At 44.8% G+C, this 25,160-nt stretch overlaps 4 protein-coding genes across 11 annotated transcripts; 2 read left to right on the top strand and 2 right to left on the bottom strand.

Moving 5' to 3' along the window:
* Positions 1-2,388: 2,388 nt before the first annotated feature.
* Positions 2,389-5,845, top strand: LOC142884931 (nuclear autoantigenic sperm protein-like). Its single transcript, XM_076020935.1, has 12 exons — positions 2,389-2,494; positions 2,939-3,019; positions 3,113-3,234; positions 3,323-3,601; positions 3,700-3,782; positions 3,856-3,938; positions 4,032-4,105; positions 4,200-4,388; positions 4,494-4,660; positions 5,139-5,201; positions 5,292-5,360; positions 5,464-5,845. Exons 1-12 carry the CDS (start codon positions 2,394-2,396, stop codon positions 5,575-5,577), a joined length of 1,425 nt encoding a protein of 474 aa, XP_075877050.1. The 5' UTR covers positions 2,389-2,393; the 3' UTR covers positions 5,578-5,845.
* Positions 5,846-8,877: 3,032 nt separating this feature from the next.
* On the bottom strand, positions 8,878-19,212 carry gpbp1l1 (GC-rich promoter binding protein 1-like 1). 6 transcript variants are annotated; one of them, XM_076020929.1, is made up of 13 exons: positions 18,728-18,891; positions 16,808-17,321; positions 16,034-16,231; positions 15,502-15,616; positions 14,928-15,057; positions 13,166-13,497; positions 11,876-11,951; positions 11,600-11,796; positions 10,828-10,971; positions 10,552-10,707; positions 9,765-9,886; positions 9,576-9,678; positions 8,878-9,496 (listed from the first exon to the last, which is right to left on the bottom strand). In XM_076020929.1, the coding sequence occupies exons 4-13, from the start codon at positions 15,559-15,561 to the stop codon at positions 9,326-9,328; spliced, it is 1,491 nt and encodes a 496-aa protein (XP_075877044.1). In that variant the 5' UTR covers positions 15,562-15,616; positions 16,034-16,231; positions 16,808-17,321; positions 18,728-18,891; the 3' UTR covers positions 8,878-9,325. The 6 variants fall into 6 exon arrangements, with proteins under 6 accessions (XP_075877044.1, XP_075877041.1, XP_075877042.1 ...); XM_076020926.1 differs by lacking the exon at positions 18,728-18,891 and adding an exon at positions 19,104-19,212 and having other exon boundaries at positions 16,034-17,321; XM_076020927.1 differs by lacking the exon at positions 18,728-18,891 and adding an exon at positions 18,898-18,918 and having other exon boundaries at positions 16,034-17,321.
* On the top strand, positions 18,285-20,840 carry LOC142884929 (transmembrane protein 69-like). 3 transcript variants are annotated; one of them, XM_076020931.1, is made up of 3 exons: positions 18,285-18,627; positions 19,547-19,592; positions 19,707-20,840. In XM_076020931.1, the coding sequence occupies exons 2-3, from the start codon at positions 19,554-19,556 to the stop codon at positions 20,412-20,414; spliced, it is 747 nt and encodes a 248-aa protein (XP_075877046.1). In that variant the 5' UTR covers positions 18,285-18,627; positions 19,547-19,553; the 3' UTR covers positions 20,415-20,840. The 3 variants fall into 3 exon arrangements, with proteins under 3 accessions (XP_075877046.1, XP_075877045.1, XP_075877047.1); XM_076020930.1 differs by lacking the exon at positions 18,285-18,627 and adding an exon at positions 19,211-19,345; XM_076020932.1 differs by lacking the exon at positions 18,285-18,627 and adding an exon at positions 19,220-19,382.
* A 61-nt stretch (positions 20,841-20,901) lies between these two features.
* ipp (intracisternal A particle-promoted polypeptide) lies at positions 20,902-25,091 on the bottom strand. Its single transcript, XM_076020922.1, has 10 exons — positions 24,934-25,091; positions 24,125-24,549; positions 23,813-24,024; positions 23,415-23,634; positions 23,141-23,296; positions 22,863-23,030; positions 22,632-22,769; positions 22,349-22,471; positions 21,985-22,205; positions 20,902-21,899 (listed from the first exon to the last, which is right to left on the bottom strand). The coding sequence occupies exons 2-10, from the start codon at positions 24,465-24,467 to the stop codon at positions 21,675-21,677; spliced, it is 1,806 nt and encodes a 601-aa protein (XP_075877037.1). The 5' UTR covers positions 24,468-24,549; positions 24,934-25,091; the 3' UTR covers positions 20,902-21,674.
* Between the last annotated feature and the right edge of the window lie 69 nt (positions 25,092-25,160).

Genomic DNA, 25,160 nt, shown 5'->3' with positions numbered 1-25,160 from the left:
TTACTGTTATGGAAGTTTGGATGAACATTGTCACTGTGAGCTTTTTAAGAAGCAATCCAGTGGGGACTCTGCAAAAGAACACATTTCAAAAAACATCTCCCTGTGTGCAGCTGATTGTACAGGCCAGAGGGTGGGGCACTGTTGCAACATCTTGTATATTTTCTTTCCCACTTCCTTCTCATCATTTCTATGTTTACCCAATGACTCTGCAGTGAAACAATCGGATCTGTTTTCACATTGTTCCCTTTTTTTTTTTCTTTAGTGCACGTCATAAGATGATACTCCTCGTTTAAAGGCATTGTCTTAGATCAAACATATTATTTGTTCAGGAACTTGAGGAAGTTGCCTGCTTTCCTAATATGACTGTGACTATGCCACAGTTGCTGTCTTTGCATGATAGTATATCCTCATATACATCCATTTAGCCATCTGTCCATCTGTTTTCTGTTACTGCTTATCCTTTACTCAAGCTTGCAGGGTGCTGGAGCCTAGTCCAACTAATTTGTGAATTATGTTTTTGTAAAATGTTGCCATGTTGATTAGGCCTCTCCAAGGAACAGCATCCTTCAATCAGCACTGTCTTTCAGACCATGTTATTAGGGTTAAATTGAAAATTGAAGAGACAGGTTGCCAAAAGCCCCTCCACTGTGCCTCCGTCCTTCAATGTCACACGATGACGTCTTTGCATCCGGTTTCCATGGGAACTGCATCAAGGGCCAGATAAGAGTGAGAAACACAATAACGTGTTAGAAGCTGTGTGGTGGGTTATTGATCAAACGCTGGCTATCTCATAATATGCACATAATCAGTTCATCTGCCTCACTGCCGTTTCAAAGGAGCTGCATTTCTGTTTTGAGTTCCAGTTCTAATCGAGCAGAAAATTTTAATTTGGATTAGAAATGGGTTATAATTTCAGATCACTGTGAATCTTAATTCACTAAATAATTTCCTTTACGCAATGCACATCTTCAAATTTGATTGTTGATTTTATATAATTTACAGTTGATGAAAACACTCTTCATTCTCTTATTATAATTATAATTACTATAATACTCCCAGGGGAATGTCCATGTAATGGCTGTATTATGTGTGTATGGGCCCAGTCTTGTTCACCCGTGTTGACAATGTTTTTGTTGACATTATTATTAAAACGTTTTAAGGAAAGTTGTGTTTACAAGCAAAAGAAAATCAATAATAACCCACTCAAACCAAACACCCTTGACCAAAAAAATAACTACAAACCAAGTTAAAAGGTGTGATTTTACTGGAAAAATTATAGCGGTTGAAGCAGAGTCTCTGATAATGACAATGTGAGGCTGATTGCATGCCAGGTCCAGACTCGTCCTGATGAGGCAGCAAGACAGCAGGAGGGGCAGCTGGGCAACCCATCACAGCAGGAAATGACAGCAGCAGCACACACACACACACACACACACACACACACACACACACACACACACACACACACACACACACACACACACACACAATTCCATGACTTACTTTAAAATAATTAAATTGTTGTTTAAGTTTGCAAAAAGCGAATATGTAAAAAAAAGATTAAAAGGAATCCATCAGACGTCCACATTTAAATTAATATTTATTTTACTTTTTCTACAATAATGGAGCTGTTGGCGTAAACTGGACAGTGTGACAACCAGTATGACATTTTCTGTCTGGCAATTAAAATATATTTTTAAGACATCACAAAATATTTGTAATTGGACCTAAACAGGACTGCATTTTCTGGTTATTGCTATTATTATTATCTGGCAATTGTTGTGGTGCCTAACAGCAAGTAGATTATGGTTTTGATTTTGACCTGGCCTTTCAAACTGAACGTAATGAACTGGTGTCTTGTCCTGGGTGTACCCAAACCTTCCGTCAAAACCAAGTGTCGTTGGTAGTGGTAGCAGTAGTCATATTTTAACGAATTATGATTTTGATTATCATTTTAAAGAATTCAGACACATTTTCTTCGTTTTCACTACGCAGCTGCTCTGTACCTTTAAGAATTCTCCCGCGCTTTTGAGTGAACCCGGAAATCAAAGTGAGAGGTCATGAATATTTCGCGCCAAATTGAAACAACAGCGTGTTCGGTCTGAGCGGAGGAGGACACCTGAACTGCTCTGTCTACTCTGGAAGGCTTCACTCGCTGTCTTTCTCGGTAAACAAATCTAGATAGTCTATTCGAATGAATCTTAATTTAAAGCGACACCGAAATATTGAAAAACATTTGCAATGTCTTGGCATGTGCCAATCTTTTCCGATGGGCTTATTTTGGCGTAGTCACACACGTCCGAAGCTTACGGTGGTACAAAGAAAGGCAGTCTCATGTGAATGTCACTGTGTTTAATGAGTTGTGTTTTCTCCCTCTCTCCATGGCAGCAAACATGGAGGAGGCCAACAAACTAATCGGGGCCGGTAAGAAACACCTGGTGATGGGGCGGGTTGTGGAGGCGGTGGCATCCCTGCAGGAGGCTAGCGGCATGCTGTGAGCACACACACACACACACACACACACACACACACACACACACACACACACACACACACACGAAAAAAATTATCCAATGACCAGTTAAGACTAAGTTTGACCTAAACCCGTATTGTCGTGAACTTCTAACATTTAAAGGTCTAATGTGTCACATTTAAAGGGATTTCATGGCATTAAATGGAAGAGAAAATCCAAAGTTTTCAGTAAGATAAACTTGCTTGAATAATTGTGTGCATTTGATATATGATAAATATAAGTTTGTATAAAGAGTTGGTCTGCTTGTCAGAATAATATTGTTTCAGTAATTTCAGTGAGCTTCTTTTATGTGTTACTCATAGTGGGCAATCTAAGCAGGTTTGGAGGTATTTTTCAGGTTTTCATAGCATCCTTTAATCTTTTGTATAATATGTTTTTTTTGGTTTTTTTTACTATACATTTCAGTGCTAAAATGCATGGGGACACAAGCGACAAGTGTGGCGAGGCCTATTTCTACTACGGTAGCGCCCTGTTGGATTTGGCACGGTGAGACCATTTTCTAAATACATTTTCTTAAATCCTTTTTTCTTTATCCACTAAAAAAATCTTTTGTGACAAGAATATACTCAATATTTTTAGAATGGAGAACTCAGTCCTGGGGAATGCTCTAGAAGGAGTTCCACAAGAAGAAGGAGAGGAGGATGAGGAGGCCGAACAAAAACCCAAAGAGTCCAACGTTGAAGGGACAGAAAATATTGATGGTGGGAAATGTCAACCCTATTACAACACAGAGGTAGTTTTTTTTGTGCTTAGTAACTGAATGAACTTTTTTCATGTGTCTGACAACAGAGAAGACCAGAGATGAACTCAGGGTTCAGGTTTACGACGCCATGGCAGAGAGGACTGAAGAGAAGGACAAGGACGCAGACAATAAGGAGACCAAAGAGGAGAAGGAGGAGGAAGAGGTGGTGGCGACAGCAGCAGCAGAGGACAAAGAAGGTTCTGACAACCAACAAGATGCAGCGAAGGAGGGAGAAGACCACACAAAGAAAGAGGTCCATGAAGGAAAAGCGAACGGCACAGAGGACAATCAAGAGTCAGAAGACAAGGAGGACGAGGAAGCCAAAGGTGATGCTGTTGGTTGCAGCCATTGTGGAAAGCGTCTTTTCAATGAACTGACGGCGAGATGTCTCCTGCAGTATTCATGACAACATGACCTGTTTCAGATGGTGAGGAGGAAGACGGCGATGACGCAGAAATGGAGGCAGACGCAGAGGAACAAGGCGAAGAGGGCGACGCGACTGAGAAGGCATGAGGGCAGCAGACTGAGCCGTGCGAGTCAAAGAACTCCAGATTGTTAAATAAAAAATGTTGCATTTTAGGACAGCGATGATGAGAACGAGGAGGTGGGGAACCTGCAGTTGGCCTGGGAGATGCTGGAACTGGCCAAAGTCATTTACACAAGGTATCAACAGTGAAGCCACAGGTGTCTGTCTAAATATGGCAGTACAGCCACAATGTTAAAACTTCTAAATTATGTTGTCATCCAAATATTTAGAAAAGATACCAAAGAGGAGCAGCTGATGGCGGCCCAGGCTCATCTGAAGCTGGGTGAAGTTTCTGCAGAATCGGGTATACGACTTTAAAATGTTTTCTTCATCTTCTTCTGACATACGGAGAAACTCTTCAAGCATTTAACGTAACATTGAATTGTGCTCATCATCAGGGAACTACACACAGGCGCTGGAGGACTTTGAGATCTGTCTGAAGCTGCAGACGAAGAACCTGGAGCCGGACAGCCGCCAACTGGCTGAGACTAACTACCAGATGGGGATAACCTACTGCCTGACGGAGCAGTACAGTCAAGCCATCCAGCATCTCAACAACTCCATCGTGGTCATAAAGAGCAGACTGGGTACGGTGCACGCGCCTTCAGCAGCCCTGTGGAGGACACTTTGTTTTATTTTTTAGACTGGTGCATCTGATTAGATTTTGTTTTTCTTCTTTTTTTAACTTGCAGAAAAGCTGCAGGAGCTGCTGGACAAGTCGGAGGATCCCCAGGCTCTGCCGGAGGAGAGGAAGGAGATGGAGGAGCTGAAGATTCTGCTGCCAGAGATCCAGGAGAAGGTGGACGATGCCACCGAGGGCCAGAAATCAGCCGCTGCTGATGCTGTGAAGGATGCCCTGGTGAGTAGATGTTTGCTGGAACGACCGTCACACATTCCTGATTGCACGGACCAATAGAGTCTGCTAGCACGCAATGATCGATGTTGCACATAAGTGTTGCCAGAGTCTTGCTATGTGCACAGGTAAGCACACTCGGACACTTCCTGCTCAAATGCAGAATGTTGCAAGTTGTGACACAGACTCAGTCATTTGAAAGGCAGCAATGAAACCAACTTTTTTTCTTTAAAGGGGAACACATTTTTTTTCTTTGTTGGTTCTGTTATTTGTAATTTTCTCAAATCCACTGGCTGGAAAACTAGAAATTATATAGTTCTCACTGCTTTAATTTCTTGGTGTGACCTTTCACCCTGAATATATTATATATATATATATATATATATATATATATATATATATATATATATATATATATATATATATATATATATATATATATATATATATATATATTGGAGAGGTAATGATTTTTTTCTGTCAGGATGGAGGCTCCTCGTCCTCTGCTTTCACTGGGTCTGCTGTACAGAACGGTGATTCATCAAAGGTGATTTGTGTTTTATTTTCTACTGGCATCCCAAATATTGCGTTGTTGCTTTCTTTCCGACTGTATTTCCTCACCCCCTCTTCTTTCCAGACTAACACAACCAACGGCCACGCCTCCGCAGCTCCAGCCGTCGACATCTCCCACCTGGTCCGGAAGAAGGTGAGCTTACTTCCTGGTTAAACATGCTTTTTTTTTTTGATAAAGGAAAATGCAATTTGCACAAATGAGGTTTCACAATACGGACCTGATGGATGACTTTCAGAGAAAACCAGAGGGAAGTCCGGAAAAGGAGGGCGAGGTGAAGAAGGTGAAGCACGATGACGCTGAGACTGATGCCGTTCAGCACACCAATGGAGACACAAATGGACACAATTGATTAAAAGTAGAGCCGAAAGTTGGAAAACACCCGGAAGGATCTCAAGTTGCTCCTCTAGATAGTGCAGTTGGTTCGGATTACGCATGACTTTAGCCGAGGCGTGAAGAGGTCTTTGTTTTTGTCATAGGCTTGACTCCTCCTCGATTCTGTGGACTTGACACGGTGTCACGCTGGTGCTGACTTTTTGTAAATATGTGCATCTTTTTGTCTGCAATGTTAAATTTAAGTGTATGGTTCAATAAAATATTTAAGTCTTGAAGCAGAATAATGGAATGAGTCATTTTTTTCAGTAGTGACTCAAACCCCACATTGTTTGAATCATTCACTCAGAGCCGGCCCAAGGCATAAGCGAAGTAAGCGACGACTTAGGGCCCAAAGGCCACCAGGGGGCCCCCAAGAGCAATAAAAAAAAAAAAACCAACTAATTTCTTCAACAATTTTTTTTTTTCCCCCATGTATTAATGATTATTTCTATATGATCAAAGATATATTATTGTACAAAAACACACTTTCAGAGTGCAGCTGCTGATTAGATGATATACCTCACTTTGTGCTTTATCACTTGGAATGTTGTGTAAATCAACCCCAGGACACTTTTATAGCTGGATGTGCTACCCTTTGAGATTGAAAACCATATGTGGCACCCTGGACGTGATTCGTGATGCATTAATTGAAATTATTTGTATTAAGTTTGCATTGGTATTACTTACCCCCCCAAAATGGTCCGAAATCAACCAGGTGGTGTCACGAGCAACAGCTGCCTCTGCACCTGGGCCAAATGGGGTATCGTACAAGGTCTACAAAAGCTGCCCAATGACCCTAAGGCTTTTGTGGAAGATGATGAGCGTCGCCTGGAAAATGAAACCCATTCCGACAGCATGGTGCAGGGCGGTCACCACCTTCATCCCTAAAGAGAAAGACTCCCATGACATCAGCCAATTCAGAGGTATAGCACTCCTGAATGTGGAAGGGAAAATCTTCTTCTCGGTGATGGCGAGGCGTATGACCAGCTACCTCCTAGCCAACAGGTACATCGACACCAGCTGCCAGAAGGCAGGAGTCCCAGGATTCCCAGGCTGCGTGGAGCACTCCATGATGATCTGGGACCAGATACAGACAGCCAAGCAATCTAAGTCAGACCTCCACGTAGTCTGGCTAGACCTCGCAAATGCCTATGGATCTGTCCCACACCAGCTCATCACGTTTGCCCTCCGATTCTTCCACGCTCCACCATGCATCCAGAGTCTCATAGCCAGCTTTCACAACGGGGTGGCACCAGGTGGAGAAAGGAATAGCAATGGGGTGTTCCATCTCTCCCATACTGTTTACAGAAGCTTTCGAGGTGATCCTAGTTGGGGGGAAGCAGATGGTCAGAGGAGTCAGATCCCCGTCAGGCCAACGACTCCCCGTCATCCAGAGCTTCATGGATGACGTCACCACGCTTCTCCAGACAGCAGCATGCACCAACAGGCTCTTGAAACGGTTGGAGGAATTGCTGGCATGGGCCAGGAAGAAGATAAAACCATCCAAGTCCCGCAGTCTCTCAATCCGCAAAGGAGCCAGAAGCGACAACATCTCTTTCTCAGTGAGCGGCAGGGAGATTCCACGAGTTGTAGACCAGCCAGTGAGAAGCCTGGGAAGGCTATATGCAGCAGACCTGTCAGACAAGAACATGGCTGTCTCCGTGACCACACAGCTTACTGATGGTCTAAAGAAGATAGAGCTAAGCCCACTACCTGGAAAATTCAAGCTCTGGTGTTATCAGTTCACTCTGTTCCATCGCATCATGTGGCCCCTCAAACTGTGCGACATCACCTCCTCAACAGCCCTGAAGTTGGACGCTAAGAAGAATATCTACATTTGCAAGTGGCTCGTCCTCCCCCGATGCCTGTCCAACTCAGCGATGGTTGGAAGAAACACCCTGAGACTTCCGCTGAAAACCATCACCTTGGGCTACAAGCTGGAAAAAGTGAGACTGCAGTTCCAGCTGCAGGATTCCCCTGACCCAGTGGTTCAAAACTCTAAGGTCCAAGTCCGCACTGGAAGAAAATGGGATGTTTCACAGGCAGTACACCAGGCCATAATCCGGCTGAAACACCAGGAGGTCGTGGGGTTGGTACAACACGGAAGGGCGGGCTTTGGATGGCAACCACCTCCCAAGTCTTGGTCCAAAGCATCGAGGTTGGAGAGAAGACAGCTCGTGATCTCAGAGGTCAAGCGTGAAGAAGAGGAAACCTTCAGGGTCAAGGCTGTGAGCCAATCCCAGCAAGGGAAATGGACAACCTGGGAGGCGGTCATTGACAGGTCCATCACATGGACTGATTTGTGGAAGCTGCCTGACCTGGCAGAAGAAGCGGAGAAAGGGAGCTTCTGGCTCTGGCTCCACAGAAAAGACAAGGCTTGGGGGAGAGATGGATCCTAGGGCCAGCTGCAAGGGTCGGCAGGGAGACGTCCCTGCCGCTGCTCCACCACCCTGACATGTTCCAGGATTGAAGGAGCGAAACATCAAGGAAGGGTGGCTCCCGGCTGACGACCCTGCAGCTGGTCCGATGGCACTGGCGGAAGTGCGTCAGGCAGGAATGCCTTGCGGGTGGTCTCACCCGCGCGTCCATCTAGACGTGCTTGTCGGATGCAGCGTGTGAAGCAAGAACAGGTTTTTTTTTTTCTCATCCCAAGTGATGCGACTAACCTGTAATGTTACACACACATGGTAATACATTATAAATATCTCAGGGGAGCAACTAACATCTTGTGGTTTCCACTAGAATCAGAACCCCATTAATTCTTAAGCCCATTCTTTTAGAAGTATTTGCTTACTATGACTCATGAAAAAGAGTCAGGTGTGTTACAAAGGGCACTGACAAATCTCCAAGGTTAGTGACAAAGCTAAACATGTTTGTTCTATAGCTTTTCTATCCAAATCTAAAAGGTGCTCATATGATCAGCATTGGGCTTCGTACAACTATGAAACTGTAGTCATGAGTTAAATCCTACGTCATGTTCTTGTTTAAAAAACAAAACAAAAAAAACTCAGGTACTGTCCCTGTTTTCTTCTTCACCAATCTTACTTCATGCAGTAGTACAAGAGGGCAGATGAAAACAGATTTCAGTCTATGACGGGTAATACACCAACATGCACATGTTTTGCAGTATCTGGACTGTGAAGACCATTGCTACCGTTCAACTTCAGATTTATGTAAATATGCATTTTCCTGCTAGGCCTGAGACTTTCCACGAAATGAAATGAAAAGGTGCAGAAACCTAAATTCCACATGGACTGAAAGTACGACAGAAGCCAGATTGTCATATTGAAACATATCAGCTTGTCAGGAACCAATTTTTATTAATATCATTAATAATGTGTCATCAGCATCATCAATGAAATGAGTTAGTCTGTTTAAAGCAGAATCAAGTGTGCATTCATTGCCCTTCTTGTCTTGAACACTTCAGTTCCACAAAGCGAGGAAGAAAGAGGAAGAAGGTGGAAGAGGTGAAGGAGGAGGAGGAGGAAGTGGGGGGGTCAAAGAGGGCAGGGACTGCAGTGAAGGAGGAAACGCAGGGAAAACAACGTCTGGCAGAGCCGGAATCTCCCCCTTCACTGGGATATGATTGGTTTTTCCCTTGTGCAAGAATGACCAAAAAACAAAAACAAAAAAATTCAAAATGGTGCTCTAAAAACAAAGATGAGAGAGGAAGAGGATTTTTGCTGGGATGTTTTGTTGGCTGCTTTTTGTTCCATAAAGCCACGTTAGGATTTGATGCAGTCGTCGTCGTCTGAGGTCTGGCTGCTGCTACTGGTTTCTGACTCGGAGCCTTCCTCCACGTTGGCCTCAGCCACACTCCTCCAGGGGGTGAAGTGGAGGGTGACACCCCGCTGCCTCGGGAGAGCCCCGTTCCTCTGCATGCCGTTCCTCTTCAGCTGCGCCACAAAGAGCCCACGATAAGCCCCTCTCATTGAAACCCATTGAGAAAAGGTGAAGGTTTGTCCGAGAGATCACCTGTTCAGTTTTAGTCTGGAACTCTCTCAGCTCGTCCTCCGTCAGAGGCAGGAAGTTGTCGTCGTTTTCTGGGTACTCCTGCCAGCCCATTGCTTTCAGTAACCTGTGAAGAGATAAAGATCACCTCAGTCTGTGTGTGTGCGTGTGAGTGTGAGTGTGTGTATGTGAATGAGGGGGATGGCAACCTACCGGTGCTCTGCCTCCAGGGAGCTGGACAGGTGTTCAGTGTCAGAGTCACTGAGGGAGTGGGACAGACCGTTCTCGTGACAGACCTCTTCACTGTAGGCTTTGGGCTCCGGGGTGCTTTCACCCTGTGACACAAGGGAGGACAAACCCACTCAACACGTCGTTCTTCGGAGGAGGAGGATATTCAAACAACACAAAAACCACCAAGCCAAGTAGCATAAACATGCAATAAAGCCCTTGACAGATCATAAATAATTGACACGAGTGAGAATTTTGCAGACGATTCATTTCACATCAAAACTATTCAGACCCACAATTCGATTCTGCATCATTTCTCAGAGGAAAACTTTCTGTGAAAATGACTGTACACAGCCAGCAGTCAGGATGGATTTCTGGAAGCCTACGGACCCTAAACAGCACCTGGCAGTTTGTCTCGGGTCAACTGTTACCTTTTGTCTACCTGTGTTTACTATTCATATTTGGAAAATAAGGTGCAGCACAACATGCACGTATTGCATTTGGTTTTTGTGTGATAAAATGTCAACTGTTAAAATGGAAAGTTTCAAAGAGACACTAGAGGAAGAAAGCAGTTCAACAAAGATATGGGAAACACTCGCCATATTCTAGAATGGTACAAAACATAATAAGTTTATCACGCTGAACAATACCGACTTAAGTTTTCATTGTTGAATACAGCTTTTGACAATTTTCTTTTTTTAAGATGAACATTCTGTTACTTGACAGACAGACCGACAATGTGGGCATTGCTCTGCACCCAGAGTGGCGTTACCTCTCCAGATGTTCCTGGGCTGCTGCCTGTCGTCAGCTCCCCGGTGCCCTCGTCCTTCAGAGCTCGCAGGAACTCGCTCTTGCGGTCTGGACCACGGCGCATCAGCTTCAGCCTTGACGGGACAATGTCTATGGGAGGAGTTGTGCTGGAAGGATGCTGCAGGTGTGATGGGACACGGGGAAAGATAAGGGAGCAACACTAGGACACAGGGCAACACTATTCTAAATGTGAGCACCAAATTAGTGAAGTAAAAACAGTTTCCCATTGTGTCTTCACCTCTTTTGGGGTGTTGTGCTGTGGTGCGCTGACTGGGGTGCTAGGCTTGGCTGCAGAGACGGGGCTGGTAAAGACTGGATCCCGGCCTGACATGTGAAGACTTGACTTTGTGATCTCTCTACCACTGGATTTCCACTGAGTGCTCTGTGGGAAAAAGGCACATGCGTGCAGAGCTCAGGTATGTTTACAGTATACACACAGACGCAGGTTGTGTCACTTCATAGACAGTCATCCTGTCAACACAAGAGTGATTAATGTATTACATGTGCCAGGTCCAGAGAAAAAGCTCATATTTTAAAATCATTCAAAAATAATATGGCACATCAGAACATTATGATATGTAATAAGTTTTGCAGAAACTAAGACATTACAACAGCGGCATCTAGTGGTCAATTGCATAGAACATGCACCACAACCACAGCCTTGCTGCTTTACAAGCAGGGATGTTCTCTCTGTGTCTGTGTGGGTTCTCTCCGGGTTCTCCAGCTTCCTACAGTCCAAAAACATGCATGTGAGGTGATTTGGAAAATCTAAATCCCTAAATTGTTCATAAATGTGTGTCTGATGGAGAGAGAGAGACAGAGAGAGAGAGAGAGAGAGAGAGAGCGCAAATGGTTGTTTGTCTTCCTATGTGTCTCTGCAATGAACTGGCGACTTGTCCAGGGTGTCACCCTGCCTTCACCCTATGACAGCTGGGAGAGGCTCCAGCAGACCCCCGCAACCCTGAGCTCATGCAGGAGGAAGCGGGTATGGTGTGAAGATGTTTTCTTACTTTGATGGGGGTCACAGCTGGCTTTGGGACCAGGTTCTTGTAGACGCTGGAGCCTGTGATGGGAGCTTTGCTGCCGTTGGTGGGCAAGCCGCCGGCAGTGGCAAAGCCTGCAGAGAAGGCTGTGCTGGGGTCCTCCTTGGAAACCTTCTTGATAACCAGCATTTTGGACACCATCTGTTTGCCACTAGGGGGGTTTTCTGGTGGAGAGCAACAGAGGGGAATCTTAGCACCAAACATTTGTTCTCCAGTCAAGAGGCCAGGACTGGGAGCTCTTACCCCACACTCCAGCATGGGGAGCCACAGCTCGCATCTGCGTCCCAGGCTTTCCAGTTGTTTCAGGGTTGAGAGAAGGCTGAAGAGAAACATCATGCATTCACATGAGACCGTTTTAGTGAAAGGTCCCATATTAAAACTATCTGAAGATCTTTGATCCTGGACTATTAAGCCCCAATTCCACTGCCCAAAATACGTGTTTTTTTTTTGAAAATAATCGGCATTTGGTGGCGGTGGAATCTGCTCACCGAGCTGCGCTGTTGTGCGACAAAACGGGTCAAATGACCCGGCAAACGACCCGGGTTAAAATCGACTCCGATCAGCTACGCACTAATTGGCATGCGGTGGAATCTGTGAACCCAGGACAACACCACCTTTTTTACCTGCCGCACGGGGTGACGTTGAGCGTAACGTGCGCTAAATCATAATATCGCGCCAGTCGTGGCGTATATCAAGCGCTGATGCAAAAGTTTTCCATCACGTTCCATCAGCGCTCGATAATTGTTCATTGTCCTCTGGCTGTTTCGCCCGCTACTTGCGCAGAAAACGGACCAGACGCCGAAACAATCGCTGCACAGCGGGAAGCAGCCGCGGAGGTGCGCGCCGCTTCAAGTCTGGCGGCAACGACGTCATCGTTCCACTACAGCCAAAAGTGACCAACAACTAAGAACACTGGCCACTGCCGGACTATTGAATTCTGTAGAACTTCATCATGCGATCTCAGCGCGATGACGTCAGCAGACACGCACCGGTGAAAGCAGAGGGGGTGCAGCTTGCCGGCGGGGGACGGGACACCCCGCTGGGTTTGTTGCGTGGAGACGGGACTCAATGCCGATCGCTTCCGCGACGTCCCGCGTCCAAAAACATGGTGACATCCCGCTAATTTTAGTGGAACAGAGGCTTTAATTACCCTGCTCCATAGATCACCTTACTTAGCCCTATGGTTAAAGCCTCTTGTTTTTGCTAAACCTCTCCTGTGTTTGGAAGGGAACAATAACTAAGCAGCTGCAAAGTGGTGTCAGAGGTTTGAACACTTTGTGAAAAGTGGCGAAAGCGATGGAACTATGGGAAATAAATGAGATTGCAGTTGGACTTTTAAAATCAACAGAACAACTTCCTAACTTGTTCTTCAGAGACACTTTATTTAGTGCTTCTGGTGCCATTATTAAAATAGTGTGTATTTTTAAACCTTTGTAAGCGGACATACAATAACTATGGATTTAGTCAACAGAGCAATGTGCCATGGTCAGCAGCAGAGTGTCATGGTTGTGGGGGGAGGGGGTTTCTACTCACAAAGTCCTCTTCCACAAACTTCAGCTTGTCGTCCTTGCCGTCTTTGCGTTCCTCGTTGGGGAACTTGTCCTGGTACGAGGCGCCCTTACGGGGATGATAGTTGCCGTTGCGCTGCCGGTGCCCAACCTGCCTGTCCCTGTCGCCGCCGAGCCGCTTTGGGTGGCGTCCCTGATGATGGTGGTGGCCGTCTGGGGCACCGCGCGAGGATCCATGCCAGGTCGGTGTTTCTTTCCAACATGAGCTTCCTGCCAGCCCGCCGTGCCCTCCTTTGGCAACGCCCGAGTCTACCGAGTCATGCCTCAGAAGCAGGGAGGGCTGCTGCCAGCCATCGCCTTCGGAGAAACACGTGAGAATAAAATCAGCCCGTTTTGTTTGTTGCAATTAAAGCTAAAAGTGTTTGCCAGAAGAGTTTGAAAATCAATATTCAACAATGATATAACCACACAACACTTAGTAACTGATGAGATTAACACATACTTTGGGGGTTTCACAATCAAAACAACAAACAACTCAGCTTCAAGTAAATAGACAGCTTTCTTTTTTTAAAATGTAAGACCTAATGTTATCAATCTCCCAGTCAGCTACAAGGCAAAAACATTCCAACAAGTAACAACAATGCAGCGCTAGGACTTCTAACCTCAACAATGTCTTTTATCAAATAGGTATGAGTAAATTTGCCAAAACCTGCAGCAACAAACTAAAACAAAAACAGGAAAAATATATTGTAATTGGAAAGATTTTTCACGGATTTGTCAGCTCTCATTATTCATGGCACATTCTAGGCCTTGGCAAAAACCAACTCACTCTTCAGTTTGGCAAGTGAAGAAATGGTTGGAATCGCAATATTAATGCAATTCATCAGGACGACGACTTTCTCTGAAGAAAGGCAATGATCATCTAATGCTTGGACCTACTGTTGAAGGAAGCAGTCAGCAGAACCCTCTGCAAAGTCTTCTTGACACACCCTCAGCCTTTTACTTCCTTCAATGAAACTTCACCGCAAAGTATCGAGTCTGCCACGGTTTCTGCTTTCTGACAGGAAGTTTTGTGTTGCCGCTCTCCACTGTGGTACTTCAGCCTTGTGCTTACTGGTGTAATATTTATAAATCTTCACTCGATTAGTAGCAAGAGTTATTTATGTGGACAAAGGCGGGGTTTGTCGACATTCTTGACGGCAGTGATGTGTGACAAGGGCTTCTGCGGTCGACAGGAGCGCAACAAGTGACCCAAGGAAAAAGGACACGTCTCAGGTGATCTTTTCCACCTGGGACCTGGTGCTAGACTGGTGCACCAGGAGTGACGTGACTGACATGAGTCTGACATCATCTGCGTTAGTCAACAGCAACCTTGAACACAAAGTGAGTATTGCAGGACTGTTTCAATTAAAACTGTGGAAGCGACACCTTTGCAGCTTCTTAAAACTCATTGAAAACGCTAAACCCCTGTTCAACAACCAGTTCTAGCTGCAGTTATATTGAACCAGGGCTCTGCACATGGATTCATTCATATCTTTAAAACCACCAACTGGTTCAAACTGGTCTAAATTCCAAGCAATCACGTACGCAAGTTCTACATTAAATTGCAATTGGACAGTCAGTGATCAGCTGCTGCTTCGCCTCTTTTTTACGGCAGCCTAAAATTCAATGCCAGTTTCTCGTCTCTCATAATCTTCACTTTCACAATTTTAAATAAAAACAAAATCGGCAGGATCGTGTTACTTTAAGGTTAATGACAAGGTAGTTATCTGGTTTCCAGCACTGACCTGTTGGAGCACGCAAAGAGCCGTTGTTGAAGAAGCCATCGGAAGAGTTGTGACGGCGACGGCTCACAGCAGTTCGTCCATCTCTGTGCAGGTGGGGCTCACTTTGTTTCTCAAGGTTGGCAGCAGGGGACTGGGGGGAGGAGAGCGGAAAGGGACATGGTCAGGCAGAAACACCTCTCTTCCTCAACTTCATTTCTGTACTCGAAGAAAACATGGATAAGCATGAATCCTTTGGCCGTTCCAGATGTTTCTTCCTGGTAAATCCTGAAATCACTGCATTGGCTGAGCAGTATTTCACAGAAAATACTACTTACAAGCCCATTAGATCTTTTAATCAGAGGGCGTTCAAATCAAATTAAATTTTTATTATCTAGTTGCTGTCAAGAAATAGCAAAGTACATAATAACAATATTACAGAAGACCATTGCAGGATTCATCAGATTCAACAGTGGAGGGCAGTGGTATGTCTACAGAACAGAACATTTATTTCCCTAAAAGCTGACATTACTTTTCTTTTCTTTTTTTTTTGAACTAGTGTGATTGCACACAGTTTAATACATAATCACAAACATACCTTGGCAGGCTGGGGTGTGGAGAAGTTAAGCCAGGCAGGGACAAAGTCATGCTGCGCCATTTAGGTCCAGTGTTTCCGGTCAGTGGATTGAGGCATCAAACCTCATGGCCAGGATCTAACAAAAGAACAATTTGGATTACGCTTGATAGCAATGAAACAAAACTAAAAATTCTCACACTGTCATCTCTTTCAAGGAAGCGTGTGTGGCATCAGTTATTTGGGATTTTACTGCATAAAGGTCTCCCTCAAGACGGGCTCAGAGAGGTATTTTTAGCTGAAAACAACAAAGCCCTGCTCACTGATGCTGTGCCTGTGAAGTTGAATCCTGCTTGACAGCCTGCTTATAAAATATCTCGAGCACCGTGCTGTAGGCTCACTTTGCATAAATTGTGTGTATTACAAATATACATATATAGGCTATACTGTTGATGAAGCAAATACTTGGTCCAATTTCAGATTAGCATATGAACAGGTAAGTAAAGTTTGTTTGTCTCCAATGGCAACAGCATTCAGGTAAAAACTCAGACCTTACCCCAGAGTCAGTGGCTCTGAAGTCCTCTGCCTCCTCCTGTGGTGCGACTGGGCTCGGTTGCTCAGGCCTGTTGATGGCACCGATCACAGAGTGCGTGCACTGCCAGATGGGGAGCAAACTGACGAGCGCCTCTCCACCCCTGTCAGGACAGCACAGCCCCTTTGCGTAGAGGCAGATCCCTTTGTCCAGGGTGAAACTCTGGAGGGCAAGTCAGAGGGTCACAGGAACAATCTGGAAAGAGGATCCAGAGAACTGGCCAGGTAGAAAGCTGATTTTGAAGGAGGAAGCGCCGGTGAACAGGTTCTTCGTCTTGAAATATTTTCAAGGAGCTCCTGAGCGTTACGTTTGTGAATTCCAAGTTCAGAGTGATGCTTCGCCCCGATGGAGTGATCCCCCCCCCCCTGCAAAAACGGTTTTGAACGACTCGCTCCTTGGGCCAAAAGTCAGAATCAAAACCTGACCTCAATTTGAACTGATTGGCAAAATGACTGAATGATTTGTCCGTGCTATAGGGTAAAGCTGGGATGTCTCATCAGCGTGACGATGCAGTCTCTGACAGTCACCAGCTCTTGAACTTGGACAGCAGTTCGTGTAGCAGTTCCACTGTGGCAACAACGAGGGGGAGAGAGACAGGCGTTGTCCTGCCACATACGTTTTTCACGCCAGCTCACCTTTTATCGAATCATTTTGAGGTTTATTGAGACACGTGCCTAAAGAAAATGAGTTGGGGGACAGTCTTAGTGGTGATTGAGGTCACTAAAAACCACAGCTCACCTCATTAAACTCTTGAAAGATGACTGTCTGGCTTGGAGAAAAAAAAAGAGCTCAAAAGATTCAAAGTCACATGACAATGAGGGAAGTAAAACCTGATGTTACATTGCAATCATTCTGACTTTTGGTTAGTAAAACAGAAAGGCTACTGGGTAATGCATTATAATGCCAAGAATCTCATGTGTTTTAATTGCCCATTTAAAAGATGTCCATGTGATTATTTTGGCCTTTCTGACTGAGGATGAAAAAGGGAAGAACTCTGATTTCATAGATATGCGAGTCCAACAGCTGAACAAAAATCCTCCACACGTAGAAAGGGGATGAACAAAGTTTTGGGGACAAAAAGTCTCAAAATAGGTTGTTGACTTCCACTTCTCCAGGAAAAAAGGTTAAAAAGGGATGAGCCCAAAATGAGCAAAATGGGCCGTTCCTTTTCTTCTTAATCGACCTTCCAAAGTTTCAGTGCAATTCAATCCCAATGGAGCTTCGCTGTTATGTGCACAGGAACAGACTGGACCTACAGTGAACATAAAGAGTGTCAGCGAGACTGAACGACAAAATAAAACTCACAGGCTTGGAAAACAAACATGTTAAACTCAGTCGATATCCCCTACTCAAGGAAACCCTTCAGAGAGATGACATTAGCAACATCAATGGGATAGTTAAAAGAAATCTGATTGAGAAAAAAACTGGGTGCACAACTTTGTCAAAACATGCAATCCACAGATATACAGCAATCATCAGGTTGAACACAACAGATAGACTTGGTGTCTAAACTGACAGCAGAGGAATTATACAAATTGAATCAATAATTCTCCCTACATCTGCAGACCTGTCTGGCTGTAGACAACAGGAGGTTATCTATGAAACATAATGAAATATGGGCCTACTTCAGCAAAAGCCCCTATTCAACAAATATAAAGATTTTCACTGCCAAAATCTACTTGATAGAAACATGAAAGGGTGGTCTGAATGTGAAGAACGACAGAAACTGGCCATTTCATAAACATTGTGTGGGGTTTTGTGTAATTAAATATTTATACCGGTGTAAAAATAACCTGAACACTTTCTTCCCTGGCATTTCACCCCGGTCTGCTGCGCATCAAAACCGGCCTGTCAACGACTCGAATGTTGGCGCAAATATCGTTTGGAGCGATACGTTCATAGAATGTACAGAACACCATCACAAAAAAAGAGGTGACGAATGCACAGCCCGCGCTCTCCATGGCACTCGTTAACGTATGCCCACTGAACTATTACGTAACAGCTCAACATCAATGAGTCTGCCACGGACAGGATTCGCTGCGAGGCGCGCACATTTACCTTGCACGAAAACAAATGGACGGGGGCAGCGAACACACACCACTGACCACTGAGACTACGAAACTTAAGCGCTTTCCACAGCGCGCGCCGAAACCACATGTCCGCAAGCACTGCAGCGTACCAGTTCAACACATCTGTGGCGTTTCATCATGCTAACCTGCTGAGTAATGTTGAGCGCCATAGAGTGCAGAGAATAAAAGGGACGCGTTACCGCCGCGTTCGCGGACACCTACAAAAGATTAAAGACTATACAGCAACGTTAGCAAAAATGTTCCATCCTGTTTCCTATCCGACTGTTAAGTTGTCGGGGGTTGGTGTTAGCATAGCGATTGTTAGCTGAAACCTGGCGTTACCCTGCCTAAAAACTAATCCACGCCAACTGCGAAGCACGCGAGAAAGACTGGTGCTACGGAGGGGCTGGGGAGAGTAAAACGATACTTAGTAGGCTGGTGAACACTAAAATGGTATTTTTAGACAGCTGTCAATAACGTACAATAGAGGTAAACAGACCTGGCTTCGTTGAACAACACAGTTTCAAAATGGCCACCTTAGCAGCGGCAGCACACACTCGGCTTGCTAACTGCTAGCGAGTTAACTTACAGTGTTTCAAGACGAGGCGGCGCAACTGCCACCTTCTCCCGAATACACGAGTATCAAGTTGTGAACTGTTCGTACAGATATATCACACTGACAGGAGAAAACCTTCCACAACACTACTCCCATTTATGAATGTGGCCAAATGTGCTTGTTTGGGTTTTCGGAGCGCTTACCACTGGCGCTAGTAGTGAGAGATTCGAACAACCTAACTGAAACTACGTTCAAGACCCATCGCTCTTATGCAACGCAGTCGAGTTCCAGACAGTTCTTAAACCCAACCTGCACGATAGTCCAGCATTCCGAGTACATTTCTTCTCGCATAAAAGCTGAATTTTTCTTACCCGCATCACTAAAATATAATACTGAAAATGGTACTTACTTGTGGTGTTGACATCGCGTAAAATGAGAATTTGCTGCGTTGAATGTAACTTTGCCCGAGTCGCTGACAGCCAAGGCTATCGATAACTGCACACGCCTGGAGAAGATCGGACAGGAATTTAAATCGAGCACCAACGAAATGATAGTCAGGAGACGACCTTAAGTTTAGCTCGTTAATATTTAGCCCTAGAATACTGTACCTGCTGTTCTTTTCAAGCCATTGCGTGAAATACCACCAAGAGGGTAAATGCAGTCTCTGTTGAAGTGTTGCCATCGTACGGTAGCTGCTTCTTGCTACCAGGCTGTACAAGTCTAATTTACTCTTACTAGTGTGCGAGGAGATGTTAGCATGCTATGTTTGGTTTTGGGTACACTATTATTGTCATTGTATCTAAAAACATTCAGTGCACTTTTAATTATTGGCTATGAAACGTATTCCCCCAGATTCAACATGCTTTGGTGTGCATCTACAAGACGTGTAGTCTCTGGGGTAAGAATATATTTATTTTTATTTTATTTTACCGGTTGGAAGATGTATATACTTTTACATGTTCAGTAGTCATAACGTTTATATACTGTCGTGTCTTAACCGATGTGTTCTCAGGTTCCATTATGGTCGTGTCTTCAGCAAACGTTAAGATCACCAGGATGCACATTGAAACCTCAGCTGTGGCATCACTCTCAAGCCTTCTCACTGCTCAGTCAACCTAAACTAACTTCCACCTCCAAGGTCCTGAGCAGCAGGACTGTAAGCGTTCATGGCTCACGTCTTTGCCACAGGGATTCACAGAATACCTCGGAGAGGGCTCAGGGCAAAGCCGGGTTTAGTTTGAAATCCCTCAGCCAGGCTCCCAAACCGGCTCTCTACCTCGGGTTCTCTGGGCTCATTCCCTTCATGTCTACTCCTCTCCTGATGGCTGCCACACAGTCCTTTTACCCTGTACTGGCATATGCTCAAATGGTCTATGGCGCTGCTATAGTCTCCTTCCTTGGAGGTGCCCGCTGGGGGTTTGCCATTCCTGCAGGTAGTCCCGCTCAGCCTGACTGGATGAATCTGGGCAACAGTGTCATACCGTCACTCCTGGCCTGGATGGCTCTGCTCTGCAAGGACAATATCACGGAGGGAGCTCTTGTAGTCATGATGGGACTTGGTCTCTCTCTGCATTACGACCTAACCTTGCTACCTGGCTACCCGTCCTGGTTCAAAGCCATGCGAACTGTCCTCACTCTGGTTGCCACCTTCTCACTAGTGGCTACCCTTGCACTTAAACAAGTCTGCCCTGAAAAAAAACTTGGGCAAATTCAAAATTGAAATATTTATAAAGAAAAGCTATTAGCATCTGTTCATAAATTTTAAATTTCATGTTGCAGTGTCTAAAAAAACAACAAAACCCTCAGTTGTTTGTTGTACTTATTCGAAACTGAAATCAAGTGTAGATTAAAATTGACAGATGTAGAGATATTTTGTCTCTGATATACAAAGTTTAAGATGCTGAGTGAATACTGGGGTTTTTTGTATCTCTAACATCTTATGTACCTTCAGAAAGTAGAGGGAATGCACTGGCTGTGGCTGCTGTTTTTCAATTTATGGAGCGTGCAATTTATTCAGAAACAACTGATTTCACATGAAGACAGTGTAATGATTTGTCATCTATTGTTCATCAAATGTAAGTTTTTAAATTTTATAACGCACACTTGTACAAGACGGAGAGAAGTCAATAAAAATGTCATCACTTTTGTGCGTCTATATCTTTTCATGCCTGCAAGGTAAGAACAGCATACACAACTTCAATAGAATATTTGTTTTCTGCTGTTTATTCAATCATCAGTAACTCTGAAGTTGAAGTGAATGAACATCATAGTTACTTCTGTGGTGTGAAATTATGGAAAACTCCATGTTTACTTTGGACTTCAAGTGTAGTTATTTACAGTGAGTTAGAGTGAAAAGTGCTGATAGCTGAAGAAATGTGACAAAATGACTGTTCATCAATTGGATGATTTCTTTCTCCATAAATCACTTATAATAATGTTTTTTTTCAATTATTGGACATGCTAAAGTAGTCTGACAAACCTTACAAGTAGTAATGCACTTGTCTCAAATGTTTCTTTGAAGAAACAAAGATAAAACATACAAAAACAATGTTTTCACATTCTAGCCATAAATAGAGTCCATCGTCACCATTTAACTTAAAAAGAGAAACTTTGGTCCTTCCAAAATCCTAACTTGACTGCTGTATAAAACATTACAAGGAAAGCTTTATCTTCAATCCTGTGAAAGATATATACAAGGATGTTTCAGCTCTAAAAGCCTTGTAAAACACTGAAGCAGTTTGGCAATTGAGTCAAAAACAAGTCACGTAACAGTATGCGGAGGCAGGTACTTAAGTCATCCAGTTTCACTTGAGTTTTTTTGTAGTTGATGAATTCTAATTTCAAAGTCTGAAATGATAATCTAAAAGCCTATTTGAGACAGAATCACAGGTCTGTGTCTCATAAGGTGCAGCTTTTGAATGATATAGTGTCTGGGGTGACACAGGCTGCGGCCGTTCACATTTTGATTGTTCCTGGCTGGTTACAGCACTGCCAAACCACCATCGCAACGGCTGGTGATCATGTTGCCCACTTCATTCCAGGTGTCCAGGTGAGGGTCATAGATCTCCACAGAGTCCACAGTAACTGGGGCAGAGAAGTCTCTGCTCGCTGCCCTGCCCCCGACCGCATACAGCAACCCGTTCACTGCTGATACTGAAACTCCTGCACGAGCTGTGGACATGGGGGCAACTTCAACCCATTTTTCCTGTAAAGAGACGGTGAAAGAATTGGTACCAATTTCAATAAATCAAACTTCCACCGCAGGCTCAGTATAATTTGCACAAATGTACCTCCTCTGGACAGTACTTTTCCACAGTCTCCAATGCACCCAGTGCTTCATTCCAGCCACCCACAGCATAGATACAGTTATTGAGGCAGGCAACACCCACGTAGGCACGACGCGTGACCATGACAGGCAGGGCTCTCCATCGACGGGAAATAGGATCGTACACCTCAGCTGAGCGCAGTTCCATTCCTTCGTCACTGATTCCTCCAATGACATAAATAAACCCTAGGGAGAGATCAGAATTGAGTGTTGGTGTCAAAAAGTGGAACAATACCTATGGTAATTAGAAAGAACCGTTTGAACAAATATCAATGTTCCACTGCATTAATGGCATGTTACTAGATCCAAGAAGAGCTACAAAAACATACCTTGTAGCTCACAGCAGCCAAAGTAGTACCGAGGAACTGCCATGCTGCCAATGATCTCCCATTTGTTTTCTTCGGGGTCATATCGTTCCATAGTCTTCCCAATCTCAGAGCCAATCCAACCACCTACAGAAAGACAAACCAGTGCAATAAAGATTTAACAATGCTGATTGGCTCTTTCTGTGAATTTGGAGATGAAATGCGATTGAAAGCAACTCCAATGAATCCAATAAATTAACCACATTATATCATGGTTCAACATCAAGCTAATATCTGTGAGGTTTACCAAGAGCATACAAAGCCCCATAGCAGGGGCACACACCAACTCCACAACGAGGGAAGTTCAGGGACGCTACAGCAGCCCACTGTTTGGTCACTGGGTCATATCTCTCTGTGCAGTCAAAGATCATCGAGTCTTTCTCCCCTGTTGAAACCAAAAAATGTGTGTGTATATGTATATGTCAATCACACTGCAGGTTGTCTGGAGATTTAAACACAAGATGGACCAGGAGTTTACCTCCGACTACGTAGATCATGCCTTCCAGCACTGCAACTCCCAAGCCGCTGCGAGCCTGATGCAGGGATGACACAGTGGTCCAGTACTGGTTAAAAGTGTCGAAGCGCTCCACACAACTCAGAGCCCGGCTGTCACTCCAACGGCCGCCCTGCAGCCGAGTGTAGCCTCCTGCCCGGAGGAGAAGATGAAAAGGCTAAAATGAACAATGAGCTGACATCTCAGGCATTTTGTTCATCATGTTACTGCTGAATGAAAGACAGTGTGCAATGAAACGGAACCTATGGCATAGAGGTATTTTCTGGCTTTCCTTCTGGGTCTCATCTTGGCTGGCTGTTGCTGGCAGTACATCTTATTCTCTTTGGGAGACTTTGTCACCTCTGTGTATTCCTTCAGCAGAGTCTGTAGTGCCACCCGAAGGCTGAAGTCTGTTATACCTAAACTCGAGATGTGTTTACCATGTCATTTTATTAAATTTACAGTTTTATTAGGCACATAAAGGTTTGTGAAGAGAGCATTTTAAATACAGACTGCTTAAGTGTACACTTATCCTACCTTCTATGTACTTGAAAAGTCTCTGTGGGGAAAGCAAAGGGAAGCGAACTGGCTCCAGAACCTCCACAATGTACTTTTTCCTCTTAGCAACATCCTGAAGGACCCAGTCCATAGCTGCAGTGAAAACTTGATACTCATCCTCAATTCTTAGCTCTTCACTTCGTAGCAGTCTCACAAGCTGATCTTTCGACAAGCCCTTAAACTCCTCCGTGGCGCACACCTGTAGGGTGACAGTAAAGTAGGAATTAGGATAGCAGTAGGAATCAGGCATTCCATTATTGTATCTGTTCTGGTAAGTGAGTAAATTCTGAACTGGCATAGTCTTTAATCTCAATAAGTATGTAAAGGACAATATTGGTAGGAATAACATGACACGTGACATCTCTTTGTGTTTGTACCTCCAGAAAGTGCACATGAATGTAATTCTCAGTGAATTCCAACATGTCCATGCAGGCGATATGCTCCAGGAACTGAAAGACGCCCACACAGTTGGACGGGTCCATGTGGCCCTTGAGAAACTCTCCGCAGACAGACACCACCTCACTCAGCTGCAGCATGTCTGCTGCCACCATTAGCTCCTGGACGTTGTCCACCGTCACGCTAATCAAGCCTGTTGACAATGGTGTTTTTACTGCTGTTAACAAAATAGATTGAAATTGGGGGGAATCTAATAACAACATGACAACCGGGGTGGCAGGGCGGCTGCAGACCTGTGTATATGAAATCCAGTAGGACTTCAAAGACTTCGGTCTCCACTCCAAGGATCTGCACCTCTTCCTTGTCAGCCTCACTCATTCCCCCGGAAAACAGAGCAGAAAAGTAGGGGCTGCTGGCCGCCAGCACGAGACGGTGGACCCTGAAGACACGAGTGCCAACCTTGAGCTTGACGTCACAGAAGTCAGCGCGGAGCCGCATCTTGTTGATCTGGGCCAGGATGAGTCTGGCATAGCGATCCGAGGCCAGCAGAGCCTGCTCAGACGCCTGCGTGGCCATCGCACCGTCACCACCGCCACCACCACACCAGCTGGACACTGACATACAGGTGGAGGACATGGCAGCGCGGACAGGTGTGTCTGAACATGGGGGAGAATCTTCTTAAACTGTCCTCTCAATTGGGTCTCGACGTTTGCTGAGCCTGCATCAAATAAACAAACAAACATCAGAGAACAACATTGCGTTGTTGCGTAATGGTCCTCCAACATCTCAATGGCGGAAGAATAAGAAAAACGCCAAAAATGGAGGACTCGCGAAAGTTACGTGATGTAACGCACTGCCGTCGTAGTCACGGACTGGCGAGTGCTTGACACTGTTGCGATACTGTCAATAACAGCACCTGCCGTTAGCAGCCAGATCTGCTAGCCCGAAAGCAGCCCAGCCGTAATGGTGAGCGTTAGAATTTCAAAACAGAATTCGGACAAATTTTTCACTTAAACAAACTTCAGTCGGTGTTATCTCTCGCCGGTTTGGCGAAACTTCCGTTAAAACAGATCCCACGGAAGAGATTGAAGTCTCTACTTACTGAAGTTTACTGATGAGGAGGATGCAGGGCAACTTCCGTTGCCTTGCAGGCTGTCAATCTTTTGTTCGTGGATCGACTGCAATTGTCTGAAAGCCATGACTTTCAATCCCCGATAATTTCATAGCTATACTTTCTTTAAAAAAACAAAAACAAAAACAAAACCCCAACTTTGTCAATTCTGTCATGAATCGTCATGAATGTGAACATCTGATTCGTTATTTCGCCTT

This window comes from Nelusetta ayraudi, unplaced genomic scaffold, assembly GCF_046127955.1.
Source record: "Nelusetta ayraudi isolate G7.1 ecotype Tasmania unplaced genomic scaffold, CSIRO-AGI_Nayr_v1 ptg000011l, whole genome shotgun sequence".
Lineage (NCBI taxonomy): Eukaryota > Metazoa > Chordata > Actinopteri > Tetraodontiformes > Monacanthidae > Nelusetta > Nelusetta ayraudi.
This window is presented reverse-complemented; position numbering and strand designations above follow the sequence as displayed.